The sequence below is a fragment of the Chiloscyllium plagiosum genome, unplaced genomic scaffold (genome assembly GCF_037043375.1).
Source record: "Chiloscyllium plagiosum isolate Xiang-an unplaced genomic scaffold, Cpla_swu_hap1 HiC_scaffold_25, whole genome shotgun sequence".
Lineage (NCBI taxonomy): Eukaryota > Metazoa > Chordata > Chondrichthyes > Orectolobiformes > Hemiscylliidae > Chiloscyllium > Chiloscyllium plagiosum.
The window spans coordinates 62745158-62768555 of NW_028270163.1; the positions used below are offsets into that span (position 1 = coordinate 62745158).

General features: G+C 52.3%; 1 protein-coding gene across 1 annotated transcript in view; it reads right to left on the reverse strand.

Moving 5' to 3' along the window:
* The window catches only part of LOC122547825 (E3 ubiquitin ligase RNF157-like), a 53378-nt gene extending 30483 nt beyond the window's left edge, over positions 1-22895 (reverse strand). Inside the window, exons 1-8 of the mRNA XM_088000797.1 lie at positions 22830-22895; positions 18257-18300; positions 14653-14700; positions 6238-6309; positions 4860-5019; positions 1476-1588; positions 605-843; positions 221-326 (exon numbers count right to left, since the gene is read on the reverse strand). Of these exons, the coding sequence (XP_087856923.1) occupies positions 221-326; positions 605-843; positions 1476-1588; positions 4860-5019; positions 6238-6309; positions 14653-14700; positions 18257-18300; positions 22830-22863 (816 nt within the window). The 5' untranslated portion in view covers positions 22864-22895. The remainder of the gene's footprint in view (positions 1-220; positions 327-604; positions 844-1475; positions 1589-4859; positions 5020-6237; positions 6310-14652; positions 14701-18256; positions 18301-22829) is intronic.
* Positions 22896-23398: the final 503 nt, after the last annotated feature.

Consider the following 23398-nt stretch of genomic DNA (forward strand, 5'->3'; position numbering starts at 1 on the left):
GGGTAACTGGAAAGTGTCCTTTGATTTTATGTTGTGTCCTGTGGAATATGGGATCAGAGCAATGGTACACCCCCCTCCAAAGCTCGGTGAAATGTGTGATGAACTAGTTCCTGTTACAACAAGAGTCTTTTCTAGTTAGAGCAGGCAGTGGTTTTGCCCTCCGGCATCACAGTGAGCTGGCAGAGTGCATTAATCTTACCGCAGGTTAGTGGGAACTTACCTCAATCTCCTGATTGTTCTGTTTTATGGGGGACACTATCTCCCTGTCACTGAATGATTTCTCTTCATCTTCCTCATGAAGAATGGACGAGCTGCGTGAGACTGACCTTGAGGGAAAGAGTGAATCCTGTTAGCAAAGTGACAGTGAGAGACAGAGAGAGAGAGAGAAAATGAGTGAGGCCTACAGAGAGACACAGAGAGAAACAGACAGAGTGTGTGATAGAGGTACAGTGAGAGTGAGAGAGAGAGAGAGAGAGAGAGAGAGTGAGGGAGTGAGAATGAGAGACTGAGTGAGAGAGAGAGACCCAGACAGAAACAGAGAGCGTGCGTGATAGAGGGACAGAGAGTGAGACTGTGTTTTGTCGGCAGCGAGAGCTTTTCTTACTTGGAAGAGCTTTTCTTCAGCTTGAAGCCTTGGTTGGTGTTGTCACAAACTCTGTCCAATGGAGACAAAGTGTGCACAGGAAGGGTTCGTCCATCAGGTCCAATGGTAGGTAAGGGACTGGGTGTGAGGCCATCTCTAACCCGGTGAATGGGAGGAGCTGAAGGTGAAGGAGTGAGGGGTCCGTTCAAAGCTTCGAGCAGTGAAACGACCTCATAGCCCACAGGGATATGATCAGAAGCCTGGAGAAAGGAGGTTAGTCACATTTACTAGCACTGACAAAAACCAATCCAACAGTAAAATACTGCATGTTCTGCTGGGAATCTAGGACCAGACAGAAAACCATGGAACTAATTAGCAGCTCAGTCAGTGTCTGTAGGTACAGAAATAATCAGAATGGTCAGGCTTTAGTCACAGTGCCAGAGGGTTAGTGAGGCAGAGGATTCCCCCATGTCACCTCTGCAATGGGAGGGAAACTGGCACGACCTCAATCCCATGGAGCTGACCCACAGCCAGACGCCAGGATCCGATCAGGGGCAAGCAGTGACTACTGCCAATCAGAAACTGCAGTGTCACAGTCATTCATACCCAGGTCTCCCACTAATGGCACTGGGATTGCTGGTAATAGTCATTATTTTCATCATGACTTTAATAATTATTTCAATAATAACTTTTAAACTGATCCTTCATCCGTTATCATTGAGATTAATTTCAATCCCCTATCATTACAGGTTCATCTAAGGCTTGCAGGTGCTCACAGACAGGACCCCATCCCCACACCACACCCCTCCACCCGCCCCTCACTCCCCCTCCACAATGATCTCAGGAGTGACCAGGAGGATGGATCAGTCCTTGGCTCTCTCCTGCTACCCACCGGATGATCATCAGTCTCAGCTATCTGCGATGTGATGATAGGGTTGTAGCCACTCGGTGTCAGAGGATCCACTTTCTTCCTCATCGCCCGGATTTGCAGGAGAGCACGGAATGCTGCACGAGAGAGAGAGAGAAAGAGAGTGAGAGAGAGAGACAGCGTGAGAGAGAGACAGAGAGAGAGAGCGTGGGAGACAGAGAGAGAGAAAGACAGACAGAGAGAGAGAGAGAGACAGAGTGAGAGAGACAGAGAGAGAGAGATAGAGAGATAGAGAGATAGAGAGAGAGAAAGACAGACACACAGACAGACAGACACACACACACAGATCAGTGATGTTACCCCTGCTCCTGGCCTCAAACCTCTGCGATTGGTTCACGGCTCACTCCACCCCATTTCCTCTGCACATCAACATTCACTACCCCAGAGAACACAATCCCAGTGACACTCCTTAAACTGTGTCAGACCAGAGAGAAACAAACTGAGGGGAGAGCACTCTTTGTGTTTTATTAATTCATATGATGTGGGTGTCACTAGCTATGAGTCATTACTGTCCCTAGTTGCCCCTTGAGAAGGTGGGGATGAGCTGCCTTGTTGACCTGCTGCAGTCCCTGTGCTGTGGGTAGACCCACAATGTCCCTTAGGGAGGGGATTCCAGGATTCTGACCCAGTGACACTGAAGGAACAGCGATATATTTCCAAGTCAGGATAGTAACTGGCTTAGAGAGGAACTAGCAGGGGGTGGTGTTCCCATGTACCTGCTGCCCTTGTCCTTCTAAATGGAAGGAGTTATGGGTTTGAAAGGTGCTGTTTGAGGATCTTTGGTGAATTTCTGCAGTGCATCTTGTAGATAGTACACACTGCTGCTACTGAGTGCCGATGGGGGGGGGGGGGGGAGGGGATGGTACACACTAATGTTACTGAGTGTCGGTGGGGTGGGAGGGAGGGGATGGTAAATACTGCTGTTACTGAGTGCCGGTGGGAGGGGAGGGAGGGGATGGTACACACTGCTGTTACTGAGTGCTGGTGGGGGGGGGAGGGAGGGGATGGTACACACTGCTGTTACTGAGTGCTGGTGGGGGGGGGAGGGAGGGGATGGTACACACTGCTGTTACTGAGTGCTGGTGGGGGGGGGAGGGAGGGGATGGTACACACTGCTGTTACTGAGCGTCGGTGGGGGGGGAGGGAATGGTACACACTGCTGTTACTGAGCGCTGGTGGGGGGGGAGGGAGGGGATGGTACACACTGCTGTTACTGAGTGTCGGTGGGGGGGAGGGAGGGGATGGTACACACTGCTGTTACTGAGTGTCGGTGGGGGGGAGGGAGGGGATGGTACACACTGCTGTTACTGAGCGTCGGTGGGGGGGAGGGAGGGGATGGTACACACTGCTGTTACTGAGCGTCGGTGGGGGGGAGGGAGGGGATGGTACACACTGCTGTTACTGAGCGCCGGTGGGGGGGGGAGGGAATGGTACACACTGCTGTTTCTGAGCGTCGGTGGGGGGGGAGGGAGGGGATGGTACACACTGCTGTTACTGAGCGTCGGTGGGGGGAGGGAGGGGATGGTACACACTGCTGTTACTGAGTGTCAGTGGGGGGGAGGGAGGGAGGGGATGGTACACACTGCTGTTACTGAATGTCGGTGGGGGGAGGGAGGGGATGGTACACACTGCTGTTACTGAGCGTCGGTGGGGGGGGAGGGAGGGGATGGTACACACTGCTGTTACTGAGCGTCGGTGGGGGGGAGGGAGGGGATGGTACACACTGCTGTTACTGAGTGTCGGTGGGGGGGAGGGAGGGAATGGTACACACTGCTGTTACTGAGCGTCGGTGGGGGGAGGGAGGGAGGGGATGGTACACACTGCTGTTACTGAGCGTCGGTGGGGGGAGGGAGGGAGGGGATGGTACACACTGCTGCTACTGAGCGTCGGTGGGGGGGGGAGGGAGGGAGGGGATGGTACACACTGCTGTTACTGAGTGTCGGTTGGGGGAGGGAGGGGATGGTACACACTGCTGTTACTGAGTGTCGGTTGGGGGAGGGAGGGGATGGTACACACTGCTGTTACTGAGTGTCGGTGGGGGGGAGGGAGGGGATGGTACACACTGCTGTTACTGAGCGTCGGTGGGGGGGGGGGGATGGTACACACTGCTGTTACTGAGCGTCGGTGGGGGGAGGGAGGGGATGGTACACACTGCTGTTACTGAGTGTCGGTGGGGGGGGGAGGGAGGGGATGGTACACACTGCTGTTACTGAGCGTCGGTGGGGGGAGGGAGGGGATGGTACACACTGCTGTTACTGAGTGTCAGTGGGTGGGGGGGGGAGGGGATGGTACACACTGCTGTTACTGAGTGTCAGTGGGGAGGGAGGGAGGGAGGGGATGGTACACACTGCTGTTACTGAGCGCCGGGTGGGGGGGAGGGAAGTTTGTGGATGTGGGACATGTCATGTGGGTTGCTTTGTCCTGCTTTTTGTGTCCAGGACATACCTGGGCAATTTTCCCCATTGTCGGGTTGATGCCAGTGTTGTAACTGTAGTGGAAGAGCTTGGCGAGGGCCATGGCATGATGGTGCACACTGGTATTATTGGTCACAGTGGTAACTAGTGGGGCACACCGGTTACTAGAGGGCTACACTCATTACTGTAGTTGGGGGCATATTGGTTATGAGAGAAGGAACTCTGGTTACTGAGTGGCCATTCTGGTAACTAGTGGGACACAGTGGTTACTAGCAGAGTAGACTGGTTATTGTTACTGAGAGGTCACATTGGTTACTAAGTGCTCATGCAGGTTACTAAGCAGTTAAACTGGTTATTAAGTGGTTACATTAGTTACAAAGCAGTTTCACTGGTTACTAAGTGGTTACAAATTAGCACACAGGTTACTAAGCAGTTACACTGGTTACTAAGTGGTTACAAATTGGCACACTGGTTACTAAGCGGTTGCACAGGTTACTAAGCGGTCACACTGGTTAATAAGCGGTCACACTGGTTACTAAGTGGTTACACAGCTTACTAAGCGGTCACACTGGTTACTAAGTAGTCACACTGGTTAATAAGCTGTCACACTGGTTACTTAGCAGTCATACTGGTTATAAGCGGTCACACTGGTTACTAAGCGGTCACACTGGTTATAAGCGGTTACACAGGTTATTAAGTGGTCACACTGGTTACTTAGCGGTTACACAGTTTACTAAGCGATCACACTGGTCATTAAGCGGTTACACTAGTTACTAAGCGGTTACAGAGGTTACTAAGCGGTCACACTGGTCATTTAGCGGTTACACTGGTTACTAAGCGGTCACACTGGTTATAAGCGGTCACACTGGTTACTAAGCGGTCACACTGGTTATAAGCGGTCACACTGGTTATTAAGCGGTTATGGTGATCTTACGGAGCCGGCAGATTGGGCAGTTGTTGGCTTGGTATCGGAGGGTGTCAGCACAGGCATTGCAGAGACACAGATGACGACAGGGTAGGATAAGGGTGTCCCGGACATCAGACAGACAAACGACACACTCCGCACTGTTATCACTCAGCTCATCGGCTGGGACCTAGACACCGAGGGCAGACAGAGAGAGACCGAGAGCAGCACTGAGCAAGGGGTCACCCCGGGGAGGGGGGGAAGAGGAGGGGAGACTGGGGAGGGGGTCAGGTCTGGAAGGGAGAGTGGGACAGAAGAGAAACAAATTATCCCCTTAGCCCCAAACCCCGCCCCCCCCCGGCAGTGACCCCATGCCCCGCTGTAAACCCACGCCCCGCGGTATACCCACACCCCCACAGTAAACCCCCCCCACAGTAAAACCCCCCCACAGTAAACCCCCCCCACAGTAACCCCCCCCACAGTAAACCCCCCCCACAGTAAACCCCCCCCACAGTAAACCCCCCCCACAGTAACCCCCCCACAGTAAACCCCCCCAGTAAAACCTCCCCCACAGTAAAACCCCCCCCACAGTATACCCCCCCCAACAGTAACCCCCCCCACAGTAACCCCCCCACAGTAAAAGCCCCCACACTAAAACCCCCCACACAGTAAACCCCCCCACAGTAAACCGCCCAGAGTAAACCCCCCCACAGTAAAACCCCCCCACAGTAAAACCTCCCCCCACAGTAAACCCCCCCCACAGTAACCCCCCCACAGTAAAACCCCCCCCACAGTAAACCCCCCCCACAGTAAACCCCCCCACAGTAACCCCACCCCCACAGTAAACCCCCCCACAGTAAACCCCCCACAGTAAACCCCCCCCACAGTAAACCCCCCCACAGTAAACCCCCCCCACAGTAAACCCCCCCACAGTAAACCCCCCCCCACAGTAAACCCCCCCACAGTAAACCCCCCCACAGTAAACCCCCCCCACAGTAAACCCCCCCACAGTAAACCCCCCCCCACAGTAAACCCCCCCCCACAGTAAACCCCCCCCACAGTAAACCCCCCCACAGTAAACCCCCCCCCACAGTAAACCCCCCCACAGTAAACCCCCCCTACAGTAAACCCCCCCCCACAGTAAACCCCCCCACAGTAAACCCCCCCCACAGTAAACCCCCCCACAGTAACCCCCCTCCCCACAGTAAACCCCCCCCCCACAGTAAACCTCCCCACAGTAACCCCCCCCACAGTAAACCCCCCCACAGTAACCCCCCTCCCCACAGTAAACCCCCCCCCCACAGTAAACCCCCCCCACAGTAAAACCCCCCCACAGTAACCCCCCCCCCCACAGTAAAGTCATCCTCAGACCCTTCCTCCATAAATGTGGAAGTTTCCCGTTTCCCACCTTCGATTGCTGCGAGTTATACTTATTTTCAATTCCATAAATCTCTTGCAGCAGGTAACTGACCCCATCGACCTGGGGGAAAGACACAGGAAGAGATTGGAATGAATAAGCTCCTTCTGTAAACAGTGAGTGTATATCCGCAGATAGGAAAAGGGTCAGGGGGGAAAAGTGAGACCATTAGACAACAAAAAAAAATAGAAAAAAGATTAGGCCCTCAAGCCTGTTCCAGCTTTTAATTGGATCAGGGTTGAGAGGTAGGAGGGTTAGGGGTGAGTGCCACACAATTGCCAGATTCCGTGACATTCAATGGTGTTACCATCACTGAATCCCCCAGTGTCGACATCCTGGGGGTTACCATCACTGAATCCCCCAGTGTCGACATCCTGGGGGTTACCATCACTGACACTCCCACTATCGACAGCCTGGTGGTTACCATTGACCAGAAATTCAACTGGACTCACCACATAAACACAAAAGTAGGTCAGAGGCTGGGAAACCTGCAGTGAGTAACACACCTCCTGAAGGTGAAGAGCCAGAGGTGGTGGTACATGTCAGCACAAATGACATTCGGAAGAAGAGGAGGGACATTCTACAGCGGGACTTCGGAGAACTAGGAAGAAGGCTGAAAAGCAGGACGTCCAGGGTGGTTATCTCCGGTTTGCTTCCAGTTCCTCGGGCTGGTGAGGCCAGAAACAGGGAGGTAATGGACTTGAAGGTGTGGCTGGGGAACTGGTGCAGGAAGCAAGGATTTAAATTCTTGGATCACTGGGGTATGTTTTGTGGTAAGGATAAATTATACACGAGGGACGGTTTGCACCTTAATAGATGGGGGACCAGCATTCTGGCAGGCAGGTTTGCTACTGAAACACAGCTGCGTTTAAACTAAATAGCGGGGGGGGGGACGGACGGACAAACTGGAAGTTTAACGAGGAAGTTAAAGGAAAAGTTAGAACAAGGGAAGTCAAGAAAGATAAGGGAATCAATGGAGCAGAAAACTCAAAAAAGGATCACACCGTAAGGTCAAGTGAAATAGGGATTGATAGGAGGGGTGAGGGCAGTAACAAATTCAAAATATTATATATGAATGCACGAAGCATTAGAAATAAGATGGATGAGCTTGAGGATCATTTGGAAATTGGCAGATACGATATTGTGGGGATAACTGAGACGTGGCTTCAAGTGGACAGGGCCTGGGAAATGAATATTCAAGGATACACGTGTTATCGTAAGGACAGACTGACGGCCAGAGGGTGGCCACGTTGGTAAGGGACGATATTCAATCCCTTGCACGGGGGTACCTAGAATCAGGGGATGTAGAGTCAGTGTGGATAGAGCTGAGAAATTCTAAGGGTAAAAAGACCCTCATGGGAGTTATCTACAGGCCCCCAAACAGTAGCCTGGATGTAGTGTGTAAGTTGAATAAGGAGCTGAAATTGGCCTGTCGCAAAGATGTTACTACAGTTGTTATGGAGGATTTCAACATGCAGGTAGACTGGGAGAATCAGGGTGGTACTGGACCCCAAGAAAGAGACATTGTGGAGTGTCTCCGAGATGGATTCTTAGAACAGAATCCATCGGCCTAGCAGGGGTAAGCTGCAGCGACCGGGTCTCTGGCGTGAGGTCTGGCTCTGAGACTCAGAAGGGAAAGGGGGAGAGGAGGAGAGCGCTAGTTATAGGGGACTCTCTAGTTAGAGGGACGGACAGGCGGTTCTGTGGACATGGGCGAGACTCTCGGATGGTTTGTTGCCTCCCGGGTGCCAGGGTCCGAGACGTCTCGGACCGTGTCTTCAGAATCCTTAAGGGGGAGGGTGTGCAGCCAGAAGTCGTGGTGCACGTTGGCACCAACGACATAGGTAGGAAGAGAGGTGGGGAGGTCATTCAGGAGCTCAAGGAGTTAGGCTGGAAGCTGAAAGCTAGGATGGACAGAGTCGTCATCTCTGGGTTGTTGCTGGTGCCACGTGACAGTGAGGCAAGGAATAGGGAGAGAGTGCAGATGAACACGTGGCTGCAAGGATGGTGTAGGAGGGAGGGCTTCAGGTATCTGGACAATTGGACTGCATTCTGGGGAAGGTGGGACCTGTACAAGCAGGACGGGTTGCACCTGAACCAGAAGGGCACCAATATCCTGGGGGGTAGGTTTGCTAGCACTCTTCGGGGGGGGGCGGGGTTAAACTAATTTGGCAGGGGGATGGGATCCGGACTTGTAGTCCAGCAAGGAGGCTAGCTGTTTGTCAGGATGTCCAAGTGTGTGGGGAGGCTGTGAAGAAGGTAGCACTGACAGGGAATACTTGCGGACACAGAGATGGGCTCAAGTGTGTATACTTCAACGCAAGGAGTATCAGAAATAAGGTGGGTGAACTTAAGGCGTGGATCGGTACTTGGGACTACGATGTTGTGGCCATCATGGAAACGTGGATAGAAGAGGGACAGGAATGGTTGTTGGAGGTTCCTGGTTACAGATGTTTCAGTAAGATTAGGGAGGGTGGTAAAAAAGGAGGGGGGGTGGCGTTGTTAATTAGAAATGGTATAACGGCTGCAGAAAGGCAGTTCGAGGGGGATCTGCCTTTGGAGGTAGTATGGGCTGAAGTCAGAAATAGGAAAGGAGCAGTCACCTTGTTGGGTGTTTACTATAGGCCCCCCAATAGCAGCAGAGATGTGGAGAAACAGATTGGGAAACAGATTTTGGAAAGGTGCAGAAGCCACAGGGTAGTAGTCATGGGCGATTTCAACTTCCCAAATGTTGATTGGAAGCTCTTTAGATCAAGTAGATTGGATGGGGCAGTGTTTGTGCAGTGTGTCCAGGAAGCTTTTCTAACTCAGTATGTAGATTGTCCGACCAGAGGGGAGGCCATATTGGATTTGGTACTCGGTAACGAACCGGAACAAGTGATGGGCTTGTTAGTGGGTGAACATTTTGGTGATGGTGACCAAAATTCTGTGACTTTCACCTTGGTTATGGAGAGAGATAGGTGCGTGCAACAGGGCAGGTTTTACAATTGGGGGAAGGGTAAATACGATGCTGTAAGACAGGATCTGAGGAGCATAAGTTGGGAGCATAGGCTGTCAGGGAAGGATGTCGTGGAAATGTGGAACTTTTTTAAGGAACAGATATGACGTGTCCGTGATATGTATGTACCTGTCAGGCAGGAAAGAGATGGTCGTGTGAGGGAACCTTGGTTGACGAGGGAGGTTGAATGTCTTGCAAAGAGGAAGGAGGCTTACATAAGGTTGAAGAAACAAGGTTCAGACAGAGCAGTGGAGGGATATAGGATAGCCAGGAGGGAGCTGAAGAAAGGGATTAGGAGAGCTAAGAGAGGGCATGAAAAATCTTTGGCGGGTAGGATCAAGGAAAACCCCAAGGCCTTTTAGGCGTATGTGAGAAACATGAGAATGACGAGAACGAGGGTAGGTCTGATCAAGGACAGTAGTGGGAGACTGTGTATTGAGTCGGAAGAGAAGGAGAGGTCTTGAATGAGTACTTTTCTTTAGTATTTACAAATGAGAGGGAACGTATTGTTGAAGAGGAGAGTGTGAAACGGACAGGTAAGCTAGAGGAAATACTTGTTAGGAAGGAAGATGTGTTGGACATTTTGAAAAACTTGAGGATAGACAAGTCCCCGGGCCTGACGGGATATATCCTAGGATTATGTGGGAAGCAAGAGAGGAAATTTCAGTACTGTTGGCAATGATCTTTTCGTCATCACTGTTAATGGGGGTGGTACCAGGGGACTGGAGAGTGGCGAATGTTGTGCCCATGTTCAAAAAAGGGAATAGGGATAACCCCGGGAATTACAGGCCAGTTAGTCTTACTTCGGTGGTAGGCAAAGTAATGGAAAGGGTACTGAGGGATAGGATTTATGATTATCTGGAAAGACACTGTTTGATTAGGGACAGCCAGCATGGATTTGTGAGGGGTAGGTCTTGCCTTACAAGTCTTATTGAATTTTTTGAGGAGGTGACCAAGCATGTAGATGAGGGTAGAGCAGTGGATGTAGTGTACATGGATTTTAGTAAGGCATTTGATAAGGTTCCCCATGTTAGGCTTATGCAGAAAGTCAGGAGGCATGGGATAGTGGGAAGTTTGGCCAGGTGGATAGAAAACTGGCTAACCGGTCGAAGTCAGAGAGTGGTGGTAGATGGTAAATATTCAGCCTGGAGCCCAGTTACAAGTGGAGTTCCACAGGGATCAGTTCTGGGTCCTCTGCTGTTTGTAATTTTTATTAATGACTTGGAAGAGGGAGCCGAAGGGTGGGTCAGTAAATTTGCAGACGATACGAAGATTGGTGGAGTTGTGGATAGTGAGGAGGGCTGTGGTCGGCTGCAAAGGTACTTAGGTATGATGCAGAACTGGGCTGAGGAGTGGCAGATGGAGTTCAACCCTGTCAAGTGTGAGGTTGTCCATTTTGGAAAGACAAATAAGAATGCGGAATACAGGGTTAACGGTAGGGTTCTTAGTAAGATGGAGGAACAGAGGGATCTTGGGGTCTATGTTCATAGATCTTTGAAAGTTGCCACTCAGGTGGATAGAGCTTGTAAGAAGGCCTATGGTGTATTAGTGTTCATGAGCAAAGGGATTGAATTCAAGAGTCGTGAAGTGATGTTGCAGCTGTACAGGACCTTGGTTAGGCCACATTTGGAGTACTGTGTGCAGTTCTGGTCGCCTCACTTTAGGAAAGATGTGGAAGCTTTGGAGAGGGTGCAGAGAAGATTTACCAGGATGTTGCCTGGAATGGAGAATAGGTCGTACGAGGATAGGTTGAGAGTGCGAGGTCTTTTCTCATTGGAATGGAGAAGGATGAGGGGTGACTTGATAGAGGTTTATAAGATGATCAGGGGAATAGATAGAGTAGACAGTCAGAGACTTTTTCCCCGGGTACAACAGAGTGTTACAAGGGGACATAAATTTAAGGTGAAGGGTGGAAGGTATAGGGGAGATGTCAGGGGTGGGTTCTTTACCCAGAGAGTGGTGGGGGCATGGAATGCGCTGCCTGTGGGAGTGGCAGAGTCAGAATCTTTAGTGACCTTTAAGCGGCAATTGGATAGGACAAATGCTTGGCACAACATCATGGGCCGAAGGGCCTGTTCTGTGCTGTATTGTTCTATGTTCTATAACAGCTTGTGCTGCAGCCTACCAGGGAGAAAGCAATTCTGGATCTGGTGTTGTGCAACGAACCGGATTTGATCAGGGACCTCGAAGTAAAGGAGCCATTAGGAGGGAGTGACCACAATACAATAAGCTTTAATCTGCAGTTTGAAAGGGAGAGGGTACAATCGAAAGTGACAATATTTCAGTTGAATAAAGGGAACTATGGAACTGAGGGAGGAGCTGGCCAAAGTTCAATGGTGCAATATCCTAGCAGGGATGGCAGTGGAACAACAAAGGCAGGTATTTCTGGGTATAATGCAGAAGATGCAGGATCAGTTCATTCCATAAAGGAAGAAAGATCCCAAGGGGAGGCAGGGATGGCCGTGGCTGACAAGGGAAGTTAAGGACCATATAAAGACAAAAGGGAAAAAGTATAACATAGCAAAGATAAGTGGGAAATCGGAGGACTGGGAAGCTTTTAAAGAACAACAGAGGATTACTAAAAAGGAAATACACAAAGAAAAAATAAGGTATGAGGGTAAACTGGTCAAAAATATAAAGGAGGATAGTAAAGGCTTTTTTAGGTATGTGAAAAGAAAAAAAATGGTTAAGACCAAAATTGGGCCCTTGAAGACAGAAACAGAGGAATATATTACGGGGAACAAAGAAATGACAGAAGAGTTGAATTGGTACTTTAGATCTGTGTTCACTGGGGAAGACACGAGCAATCTCCCAGATATAGTGGCTGAAGGACCTGAACTGAAGGGAATTTATATTAGGCAGGAAATGGTGTTGGAGAGACTGTTAGGTCTGAAGGCTGCTAAGTCCCCAGGGCCTGACGGTCTACATCCCAGGGTACTGAAGGAGGTGGCTCGAGAAATCGTGGATGCGTTGGTGATCGTTTTCCAATGTTCTATAGATTCAGGATCAGTTCCTGCGGGTTGGAGGGTGGCTAATGTTGCCCCACATTTTAAGAAAGTGGAGGGAGAGAGAAAACAGAGAATTATAGACCAGTTAGTCTGACCTCAGTGGTGGGAAAAATGCTGGAATCAATTATAAAGGACGAAATTACGACACATCTGGATTGTAGTAACAGGATAGGTCAGATTTATGAAGGGGAAATCATGCTTGACTAATCTTCTGGAATTTTTTGAGGATGTAACTCTGAAGATGGACAAGGGAGATTCAGTAGATGTGGTGCACCTGGACTTTCAGAAAGCCTTTGATAAAGTCCCACACAGGAGGTTAGTGAATAAAATTAGGGCACATGGTATTAGGGGCAAAATACTGACATGGATTGAAAGTTGGTTGGCTGACAGGAAACAAAGGGTAGTGATAAACGGCTCCCTTTCAGAATGGCAGGTGGTGACCAGTGGGATACCGCAGGGATCAGTGCTGGGACCGCAGCTTTTACAATGTACATTAATGATATAGATGAAGGTATTAAAAGTAATATTAGCAAATTTGCTGATGACACCAAGCTGGGTGGCAGGGTGAAATGTGAGGAGGATGTTAGGAGAATACAGGGTGACCTGCATAGGCTAGGTTAGTGGACGGATGCATGGCAGATGCAGTTTAATGTGGATAAATGTGTGGTTATCCACTTTGGTGGCAAGAACAGGAAGGCAGATTACTACCTAAATGGAATCAATTTAGGTAAAGGGGCAGTACAGAGAGATCTGGGTGTTCTTGTACACCATTCAATGAAGGTAAGCATGCAGGTACAGCAGGTAGTGAAGAAAGCTAATAGCATGCTGGCCTTCATAACAAGAGGGATTGAGTATAGAAGCAAAGAGGAAGGGCAGTGCTTGTCACTGGCCACCCGGGTGTTTTCCTATCTTCCTGGTGGTGGAAATTGAATAAAGATTCGTGCACTTTGTAAAAAAAAAAAACGACAAAAGAAAAGAAGAAAAAAAAGAAAAAATAGAAGCAAAGAGGTTCTTCTGCAGCTGTACAGAGCCCTGGTGAGACCACACCTGGAGTACTGTGTGCAGTTCTGGTCTCCAAATTTGAGGAAAGACATTCTGGCTATTGAGGGAGTGCAGCGTAGGTTCACGAGGTCAATTCCTGGAATGGCGGGATTACCATACACTGAAAGACTGGAGTAACTGGGCTTGTATACCCTTGAGTTTAGAAGACTGAGAGGGAATCTGATTGAGACATATAAGATTATTAAAGGATTGGACACTCTGGAGGCAGGAAACATGTTTCCGCTGATGGGTGAGTGCCGATCCAGAGGACACAGCTTAAAAATAAGGGGTAGGCCATTTAGGACAGAGATGAGGAGAAACTTCTTCACCCAGAGAGTGGTGGCTGTGTGGAATGCTCTGCCCCAGAGGGCAGTGGAGGCCCAGTCTCTGGATTAGTTTAAGAAAGAGTTGGATAGAGCTCTCAAAGATAGTGGAATCAAGGGTTATGGAGATAGGCAGGAACAGGATACTGATTAAGGATGATCAGCCATGATCATATTGAATGGTGGTGCAGGCTCGGACGGCAGAATGGCCTACTCCTGCACCTATTGTCTATTGTCCCCAAAGTCTATCCACCATCCTCAAGGCACAAGCCAAGAGTGTGATGGAATACTCCCCACTTGCCTCCAACAACACTCAAGAGGCTGGACCCCATCCAGGTCAAAGCAGCCCACCTGATCGGCACCACATCCACTCCCTCCTCCACCGACCCTCAGTAGCAGCAGTGGGTGCTATCTACAAGATGCACTATAGAAATTCACCAAAGATCCTCAGCACCTTCCAAACCCACAACCACTGTCACTGGGTCAAAATCGTGGCATTCTCTGCCTCAGGGCATTGTGGATCTATTTACAGCAGGTGGACTGCAACAGGGTAAGAAAGCAGCTCATCACCATCTTCTCAAGGGGCAATGAGGGGACAGGCAATAAATGCTGGACAGTCAGGGGTGCCCACATCCCACAGATGAATAATAAAACAGGACAGGCTGAGGGATAAAGGTGAGATACATGAGTGAGAGAGGACTGGGTGAGAGATGAGAGGGTGAGGGGTGACGCGGTGAGGGTTGGAAGGTGAGATGGGGAATGAGGGATAGAAGGTGTAGGATGGTGGATGAGGGATGAGGTGGTGAGGGGTGAGGTGGTGAGGGGCAAGAGATGACATGGTGAGGGGTGAGAGATGTGCAGTGAGAGGATAAGCGGTGAGGGATGAGGAGTGAGAGAAGTGAGCAGTGAGAGGTGAGGGATGAAGGGTGAGGTGCAGAGGTGGTGAGGGGATGGGGGTAAGGGGATGGGGGTAAGGGGATGAGGTGGTAAGGGATTGAGGGGTGAGAGGTGAGGTGAGGGGTGGGAAAAGACTTACCACCTGTTTCTGTTTGAGAGGTTTCACCAAGCAGTTACCGTCCACACTCTGTAAACAACAACAGTGACGATGCAGAGTGAGCACTGTCTGCAAACCACACCCACCCCTCAGGGCCACACCCATCCATCTGGCCACACCCCCACAAAGCCACACCCCCACAGGGACACACCCCCACACCATCCCAAATTGCCCCACCCCCACAGTGCCCCACCCTTCCACAATGCCCTACCCCCCACACCGCCACACCCCCCACATTCCCCTGCACACCTCCCCACCCAACCCCTACACCTCCCCACCCCACCCCTACACCTCCCCACCCCACACCCCACCCCTACAGTGCCCCAACACCCACCCCCACACACCGCCCCGCTCCCACACCCCACGCTGCCCCACCCCACAGCACCCCACCCTCACACTATCCCACCCTCACACCGCCGAACCCCCACACTGCTCCACCCCCCCACACTGCCCACTCCCCACATCGCCCCACCCCCACACTGCCCGACCCCCACACTGCCCCACCCCATACTGTCCCACCCCCGCACTGTCCCACTCACCACACTGTACCACGCCTATAGTGCCCCACCCCCCACATTGCCCCACCCCCACACTGTCCCACTCCCCACACTGCCCCACTCCCCACACTGCCCCACCCCCACACTGTCCCACCCCACACAACGCTCCACCCACACCCTGTCCCACTCACCACACTGTACCACGCCTATAGTGCCCCACCCCCTCACATTGCCCCACCCCCACACTGCCCCACCCCCACACTGTCCCACCCCACACAACGCTCCACCCACACCCTGTCCCACCACCACACTGCCCCACCCATACACTGCCCCACCCCACACTGTCCCACCCCCACACTGTCCCACCCTCGCACTGTCCCACCCCCACACTGCCCCACTCCCTACACTGTCCCACCCCCGCACTGCCCCACTCCCCAAACTGCCCCACCCCCACACTGCCCCACACCACACCACCCCCACACTGTCCCACCTCCCATACTGACCCAACCCCCCAAACTGCCCCACCCCCACACCGCCCCACACCACACCACCCCCACACTGTCCCACCTCCCATACTGACCCAACCCCCCAAACTGCCCCACCCCCACACCGCCCCACACCACACCACCCCCACACTGTCCCACCTCCCATACTGACCCAACCCCCCAAACTGCCCCACCCCCACACCGCCCCACACCACACCACCCCCACACTGTCCCACCTCCCATACTGACCCAACCCCCCAAACTGCCCCACCTCCACACTGACCCATCCCCAATCTGCATCACCCCCACACCGCCCCACCCCCTCACACTGTCCCACCCCAACACAGCCCAACTGCCCACCCTCCCCGACCTCCACACTGCCCCACCCCCACCCTCCCCCACGCCCCACACTGCCCCACCCCACACTGTCCCACCCCAAACTGCCCCACCCACACACTGTCCCTCCCCATACACTGCCCCACCCCCACACTCACATCACCCCACCCCCACCCACACTGTCCCACCCCAACGCTCCACCCCCACATCACCCCACCCCACACCGCCCCACTCCCCACACAGTCCCACCCCCACACAGCCCCTCCCCCAAACTGCCCCACACCCACACCACCCCACCCCCGCACTGTCCCACCCCCGCTCTGTCCCGCCCCCGCTCTGTCTCACTCCCCACACTGTCCCAACCCCCCACAGCACTACACCCCCACAGTGCCCCACCTCCACACAATCCCACCCCCACACTGCATCATCCTCACACTGCCCCACCCCCCACAGCGCCCCAACCCCACACCATCCCCACCCCCGCACTGTCCCACCCCCGCACTGTCCCACTCCCACACTGTCCCACCCCCGCACTGTCGCACTCCCCACACTGCCCCAACCCCACACTGCCCCACTCTCACACCACCCCTCCCGCACACCGCCCCACCCCCACGCTGTCCCACCCCCAACCTGCCCCACCCCCAATCTGCCCCACCCCCACACTGTCCCTCCTCGTACACTGCCCCACCCCCCACACTGCCCCACCCCTACACCGCCCCACTCCCATCACCCCACCCCCACACCCCCCACACTGCCCCACCCTCCACACCGCCCCACCCCCACACCAACCCACCCCTACACTGCCCCACTCCCCACAGTCCCACCCCCATACAGCCCCTCCCCACACTGCCCCTCCCCCACACTGCTCCACCCCCAAACTGCCCCACCCCAACACTGTCCCACCCCCACACTGCCCCAACTCCACATTGACCCACCCCCACACTGCCCCAACTCCCCCACAGCACTACACCCCCACAGTGCCCCACCTCCACACCGTCCCACCCCCACACTGCATCACCCTCACACTGCTCCACCACCTCACTGCCCCACTCCCACACTGTCCCAACCCTCACATCGCATCATCCTCACACTGCCCCACCCCTCACAGCGCCCCAACCCCACACCATCCCAACCCCCACACTGTTCGCCCCACACGGGGGAGGTGAGTCAGGATTGGGGAGGTGCTGGTGTGGTGTTGGGGGTTGTGGTGGGGGGTGCGCTGAGGAGAGATGGAAGGGGGGAGGCGGGACAGAGGGGAGATGGGGAAGGTGCACCCTCAGAGGAAGTTTAATCTGCTGGAAGTTGAGGGCAGGTGGGACTAGATTGGGTTGAGATATCGGGTCAGCATGGATGAGTTTTGCCGAAGGGTCTGTTTCCATGCTGTCCATCTCGATGATCCTATGCCATGTTCAGACAGGAGAGAGGCCATTCCTTCAATAATGTCAGTGTAAATCCAGAGGGTCACCTTGGTCTGACTTATTAACAGTCAAAGGGACAAAGGTTTGAGGAGCTGAACGGTGGCCAAAAGTCAGTGATGAAAGTTTCAGATGGAGTCCAAGCTCCACCTGTGGCTGAGATTGTGAACAATTCTATCATCGCTAACAGGATGAAGCCGAACTCAACATCTTTAGGAAAGAATCAACATTTGGAATTCAGGGGTAAGTTTATGAGAGGAGATGAGGCACTTTAGGGCTAGAACTTAGCAGATTAATGAGTGATCTAATTGAGATTTTCAGGATATTAACGGGAAAGACTGGGTAGATAAACTATATCCACTGGCTGAAGGTTCTAGAACCAGGGGACAATATGATGAAGGGCTCAGGCCCGAAACATCGATTCTCCTGCTCCTCGGATGCTGCCTGACCTGCTGTGCTTTTCCAGCACCACACTCATCCAGCACCACACTCTCGACTCTAATAATTAATGCCAGGCCATTCAGGAGGGATGTTAGAAAGCATTTCTCCTCACAAAGAGTATTGGAGATTTGGAACTCTTCCTCAAATGGCAGTCAATGTTAATTCGGTTGTTAAATATAAATCTGAGATAGACAAAGTTTTATTGAGCCAGAGTATCAAGGGAAACGGACCCAAGGCAAGCAGATGGATTTAGGCCACAACTCAACCATGACCTTACTGAATGGTGGAGTTGGCTCAAGGAGCTGAATGGCCTTCTCCTGTTTCCTGGAAACACAATGAGCTGAATGGCTTCCCTCAGTGTATGACTATGGAAGGTCAGGCCAGAGCCTGGAGCTCAGTTTGAATAGTGTACCTTATCAAATGTGGTCAGTAGCACGTGGGAATGTCCCAGATGTTCTGGGGATAAGAGAACAATAAGATGGAGTTAGACTGAGAGACAGAGACCAAGGCTGCACCCCCACAACCCCAACTCCACCCCCCACCCCAGAGAACAATCCCCCACCTCCAAGACTACTCCCCCACACCCAGAGACCACTCCCCAACCCCCACCCCCGAGACCACCCTCCCCACTCTGAGACCACTCCCTCACTCTCAGAGACAAGCACACCCACCCTTGCCCAGACCAGACCCTCCCCTTGTCGAGTCCATTATTAAGGATGAGGCTGGGCAATACTTGGAAGTGTGTGGTACAATAGGCTGAGTCAGCGCGGCTTCATCAACGGTAGGTCATGCCGGGAGAATCTGTTAGAATTCTTTCAGGAGACAATGAGCAAATTAGACAAAGGAGAGCCGGAGATTTCCAAAAAGTCTTTGTCAAGGTACTGTACAGGAGGCTCCTGAATAAGTTAAGAGCCCGTGGTGTTAGGGGCAAGGTACTGGCATGGAGAGAGGATTGGCTGACTGGCAGCAAGCAGAGAGTGGGGATAAAGGGGTCTTTTCAGGATGGCAACTGGTGACCAGTGGGAGTTCTGCAGGGGTCAGTGTTGGGACCATAACTCTTCATATTATACATTAATGATCTGGGTGAAGGAACTGAGGACATTGTTGCTAAGTTTGCAGATGAGACAAAGATAGGTGGAGGGACAGGTAGGTGTTGAGTCAGGGGGAGGCTGTAGAAGGACTTACACAGGCTTGGAGAGTGAGCAAAGAAATGGTAGGTGGAATACAATGTGGGAAAGTGAGAGGGTATTCACTTTGGGAGGAAGAATAGAAACAGACTGTAACTAAACAGGGAAAGGCTTTGGAATTCTGAAGCACAAAGGATTTAAGAGTGCTAGTTCCAGATTCTCCTGAGATTAACCTGTCGGTTTAGTTGGCAGTTCGGAAGTTAAATACAACATGAGCATTCTCTTCAACAGGGCAAGAATACCAGAGCAGAGGTTACATCTGAGGCTGTAAAGAACACAGGACAAAGAACATTACAGCACAGGAACAGGCCCTTCGGCCCTCCAAGCCTGTGCCGATCCAGATCCTCGATCTAAACCTGTCGCCTATTTTCTGAGGATCTGTATCCCTCTGCTCCCTGCCCATGCATGTATCTGTCTAGATACATCTTCAATGACACTATCGTTCCTGCCTCTACCACCTCCACTGGCAACGCGTTCCAGGCACACACCACCCTCTGCATAAAGAACTTTCCACACATATCTTCCACATCCTTTTGGTAATGTGGTGACCAGAACTGTACACAGTATTCCAAATGTGGCCGAACCAAAGTCCTATACAACTCTGTAACATGACCTGCCAACTCTTGTACTCAGTACCCCGTCCGATGAAGGAAAGTATGCCGTATGCCTCCTTGACCACTCACTGACCTGCATTACCACCATCAGGGAACAATGCGCCTGAACACGCAGATCTCTCTGTACGCCAAGTTTCCTCAGGACTTTTCCATTTACTGTATAGTTCGCTCTGGAATTGCATCTTCCAAAACGCATCACCTCGCAGCTTGAAAGTGGAGTCGCAGGTAGATAGGATAGTGAAGGCGGCGTTTGGTATGCTTTCCTTTATTGGTCAGAGTATTGAGTACAGGAGTTGGGAGGTCATGTTGTGGCTGTACAGGACATTGGTTAGGTCACTGTTGGAATATTGTGTGCAATTCTGGTCTCCTTCCTAACGGAAAGATGTTCTGAAACTTGAAAGGGTTCAGAAAAGATTTACAAGGATGTTGCCAGGGTTGGAGGATTTGAGCTATTGGGAGAAGCTGAACAGGCTGGGGCTGTTTTCCCTGGAGCGCGGAGGCTGAGGGGTGACCTTATAGAGGTTTACAAAATTATGAGGGGCATGGATAGGGTAAATAGGCAAAGTCTTTTCCCTGGGGTCATAGAGTCCAGAACTAAAGGGCATAGGTTTAAGGTGAGAGGGGAAAGATATAAAAGAGACCCAAGGGGCAACTTTTTCACACAGACGGTGGTACGTGTATGGAATGAGCTGCCAGAGGATGTGGTGGAGGCTGGTACAATTACAACATCTAAGAGGCATTTGGATGGGTATATGAATAGGAAGGGTTTGGAGGGATATGGGCCGGGTGCTGGCAGGTGGGACTAGATTAGATTGGAATATCTGGTCGGCGTGGATGAGTTGGACTGAAGGGTCTGTTTCCGTGCTGTACATCTCTATGACTCTATGAACTCTCCAATCTATCTATATTCTGCTGTATTCTCTGACAGTCCCTTTCACTATCTGCTACTCCATCAATCTTAGTGTCACCTGCAAACTTTCTAATGAGGCAACCTACACCTTCCTCCAAATCATTTGTGTAAATCACAAACAACAGTGGTCCCAGCACGGATCTCTGTGGGACACCACTGGTCACAGGTCTCCATTTTGAGAATCTCCCTTCCACGACTACTCTCTGTCTCCTGTTGCCCAGCCAGTTCTCTATCCATCTAACTAGAACACCCTGGACCCATGTAACTTCACCTTCTTCATCAGCCTACCATTGGGAACTTTATCAAACACCTTACTAAGACATGCATATGACATCTACGTCCCTTCCCTCATCAATCAACTTTGTCACCTCTTCAAATAATTCTATTAGGTTTGTAAGACATGACCTTCCCTGCACAAAACCATGCTGCCTATCACTGATAAGCCAATTTTTTTCCAAATGGGTATATATCCTATCCCTCAGTATGTTCTCCAGTAGCTTCCCTACCACTGACGTCAGGCTCACAGGTCTGTAATTACCTGGATTACCCCTGCTACCCTTTTTAAACACAGACAACATTAGCAATAGGGCTGTCGTCAGATCATATTTGGAATATTGTGAGCAGTTTTGGGCCCCGTGTCTAAGGAGGGATGTGCTGGTGTTGGAGGGGGTTCAGAAGAGATTTACAAGAATGATCCCAGGGATGAAGGACTTGTCATATGAGGAGCAGTTGAGGACACTCGGCCTGTACTCGATGGAGTTTAGAAGATAGAATTGATGGTAATTGTCTTTTCCCGGAGATGGGAACTTTCAAGATTGAGGCACATTTTTAAGGTGAGAGGACAGAGGTTTAAAGAGGATATATGAGGCAATCTTTTACATAGAGGGTGATTCATGTGTTGAATGAGCTTCCTGAGGAAGTGATGGATGTGGGTACAATTACAATATCTAAAGGATATCTGAATAAGTACATGAATGGGAAATGTTTTGTGGGATATGGGCCAGGTGCAGGCAGGTGGGGCTAGGTTAGTTTGGAATTATGTTCAGCATGGAATGGTTGGACCAAAGGGTCTGTTTCTGTGCTGTCTGACTCTACAAGTATGACTGAGAGAAAACAAAAGCAGAAATTGCTGGAAAAGCTCAGCAGGTCTGGCAGCACCTGTGCAGTGAAAGCAGAGTTAACATTCCGGGTCTGGTGACCCTTCCCCAGAATGTTCTGAAGGAGGGTCACTGAACCCGAAACATTAACTCTGATTTCTCTGCACAGGTGCTGCCAGACCTGCTGAGCTTTTCCAGCAATTTCTGTTTTTGTTGCTGATTTACAACATCCGCAATTCTTTCTGTTTTTATTTAGAATACTGAGAGACCTGGATAGATTGGACATGGAGAAGATGTTTCCGTTAGTAGGAGAGACGAGGGCCGAAGGGCACAGCCTCCGAGTGAAGGGACTGAGATGAGGGGGGATTTCTTCAGCCAGGGGAGGTGACTCTGTGGGACTCATTGCTGCAGAGGGTGATGGAGACCAAGTCATTGCGTGTCTATAAGACAGAGGTAGATAGGTTCTTGATTAGTGAGGGGATCAATGGTTACAGGGAGAAGGCAGGAGAATGGGGTTAAGCAACACATCCACCATGACAGAATGGCAGTTTGACTTGATGGGCCGAATGGCTGAATTGTGCTCCTATATCTTATGGTCCCAAGACAAGCCCACAGCCCCAGGGACCAGTGTCTTCAACGACTAACACTCAGCTTCGACCCCACCTGACACAAAACCCAACCCACAAGACTACCCACAATCCCCAGAGACCAGTCCCTCACCCTGGGGACCAGACCACCCCCACCCCCAGAGATCAATCCCTCCCACTCTGAGCAGGCCCCTCCCACACTGAACTGACCCCACCCACTGAGCTGACCACACCCACTCTGAGCTGGCCCCTCCCACACTGAACTGACCCCACCCACTCTGAGCTGGCCCCTCCCACACTGAGCTGACCCCACCCACTGAGCTGACCACACCCACTCTGAGCTGGCCCCTCCCACACTGAACTGACCCCACCCACTCTGAGCTGGCCCCTCCCACACTGAGCTGACCCCACCCACTGAGCTGACCACACCCACTCTGAGCTGGCCCCTCCCACATTGAACTGACCCCACCCACTCAGAGCTGGCCCCTCCCACACTGAGCTGACCCCACCCACTGAGTTGACCCCACCCACTCTGAGCTGGCCCCTCCCACACTGAACTGACCCCACCCACTCTGAGCTGGTGTGCTTACCATCTCCTTCATCCACCACCGCGTGAATGACCATGGGGTAGACCGTGTGCTCTCCGTCCAGGACCAGCTAATGGGAGAGGGAGGCACACACAGCAGTCACAACAGGGTCCAAGTACCACCCCCAGGGGCCAGGCCCCACCCCCAGGATCCAGCTCCCACCCCCAGGGGCCAGGCCCCACCCCCAGGATCCAGCTCCCACCCCCAGGGGCCAGGCCCCACCCCCAGGATCCAGCTCCCACCCCCAGGGGCCAGGTGCCAATCCCAGGAGCCAGGCCCCACCCCCAGGATCCAGCTCCCACCCCCAGGGTCCAGCTCCCACCCCCAGGGGCCAGGCCCCACCCCCAGGATCCAGCTCCCACCCCCAGGGGCCAGGCCCCACCCCCAGGATCCAGCTCCCACCCCCAGGGGCCAGGCCCCACCCCCAGGATCCAGCTCCCACCCCCAGGGGCCAGGTGCCAATCCCAGGAGCCAGGCCCCACCCCCAGGATCCAGCTCCCACCCCCAGGGTCCAGCTCCCACCCCCAGGGGCCAGGCCCCACCCCCAGGATCCAGCTCCCACCCCCAGGGGC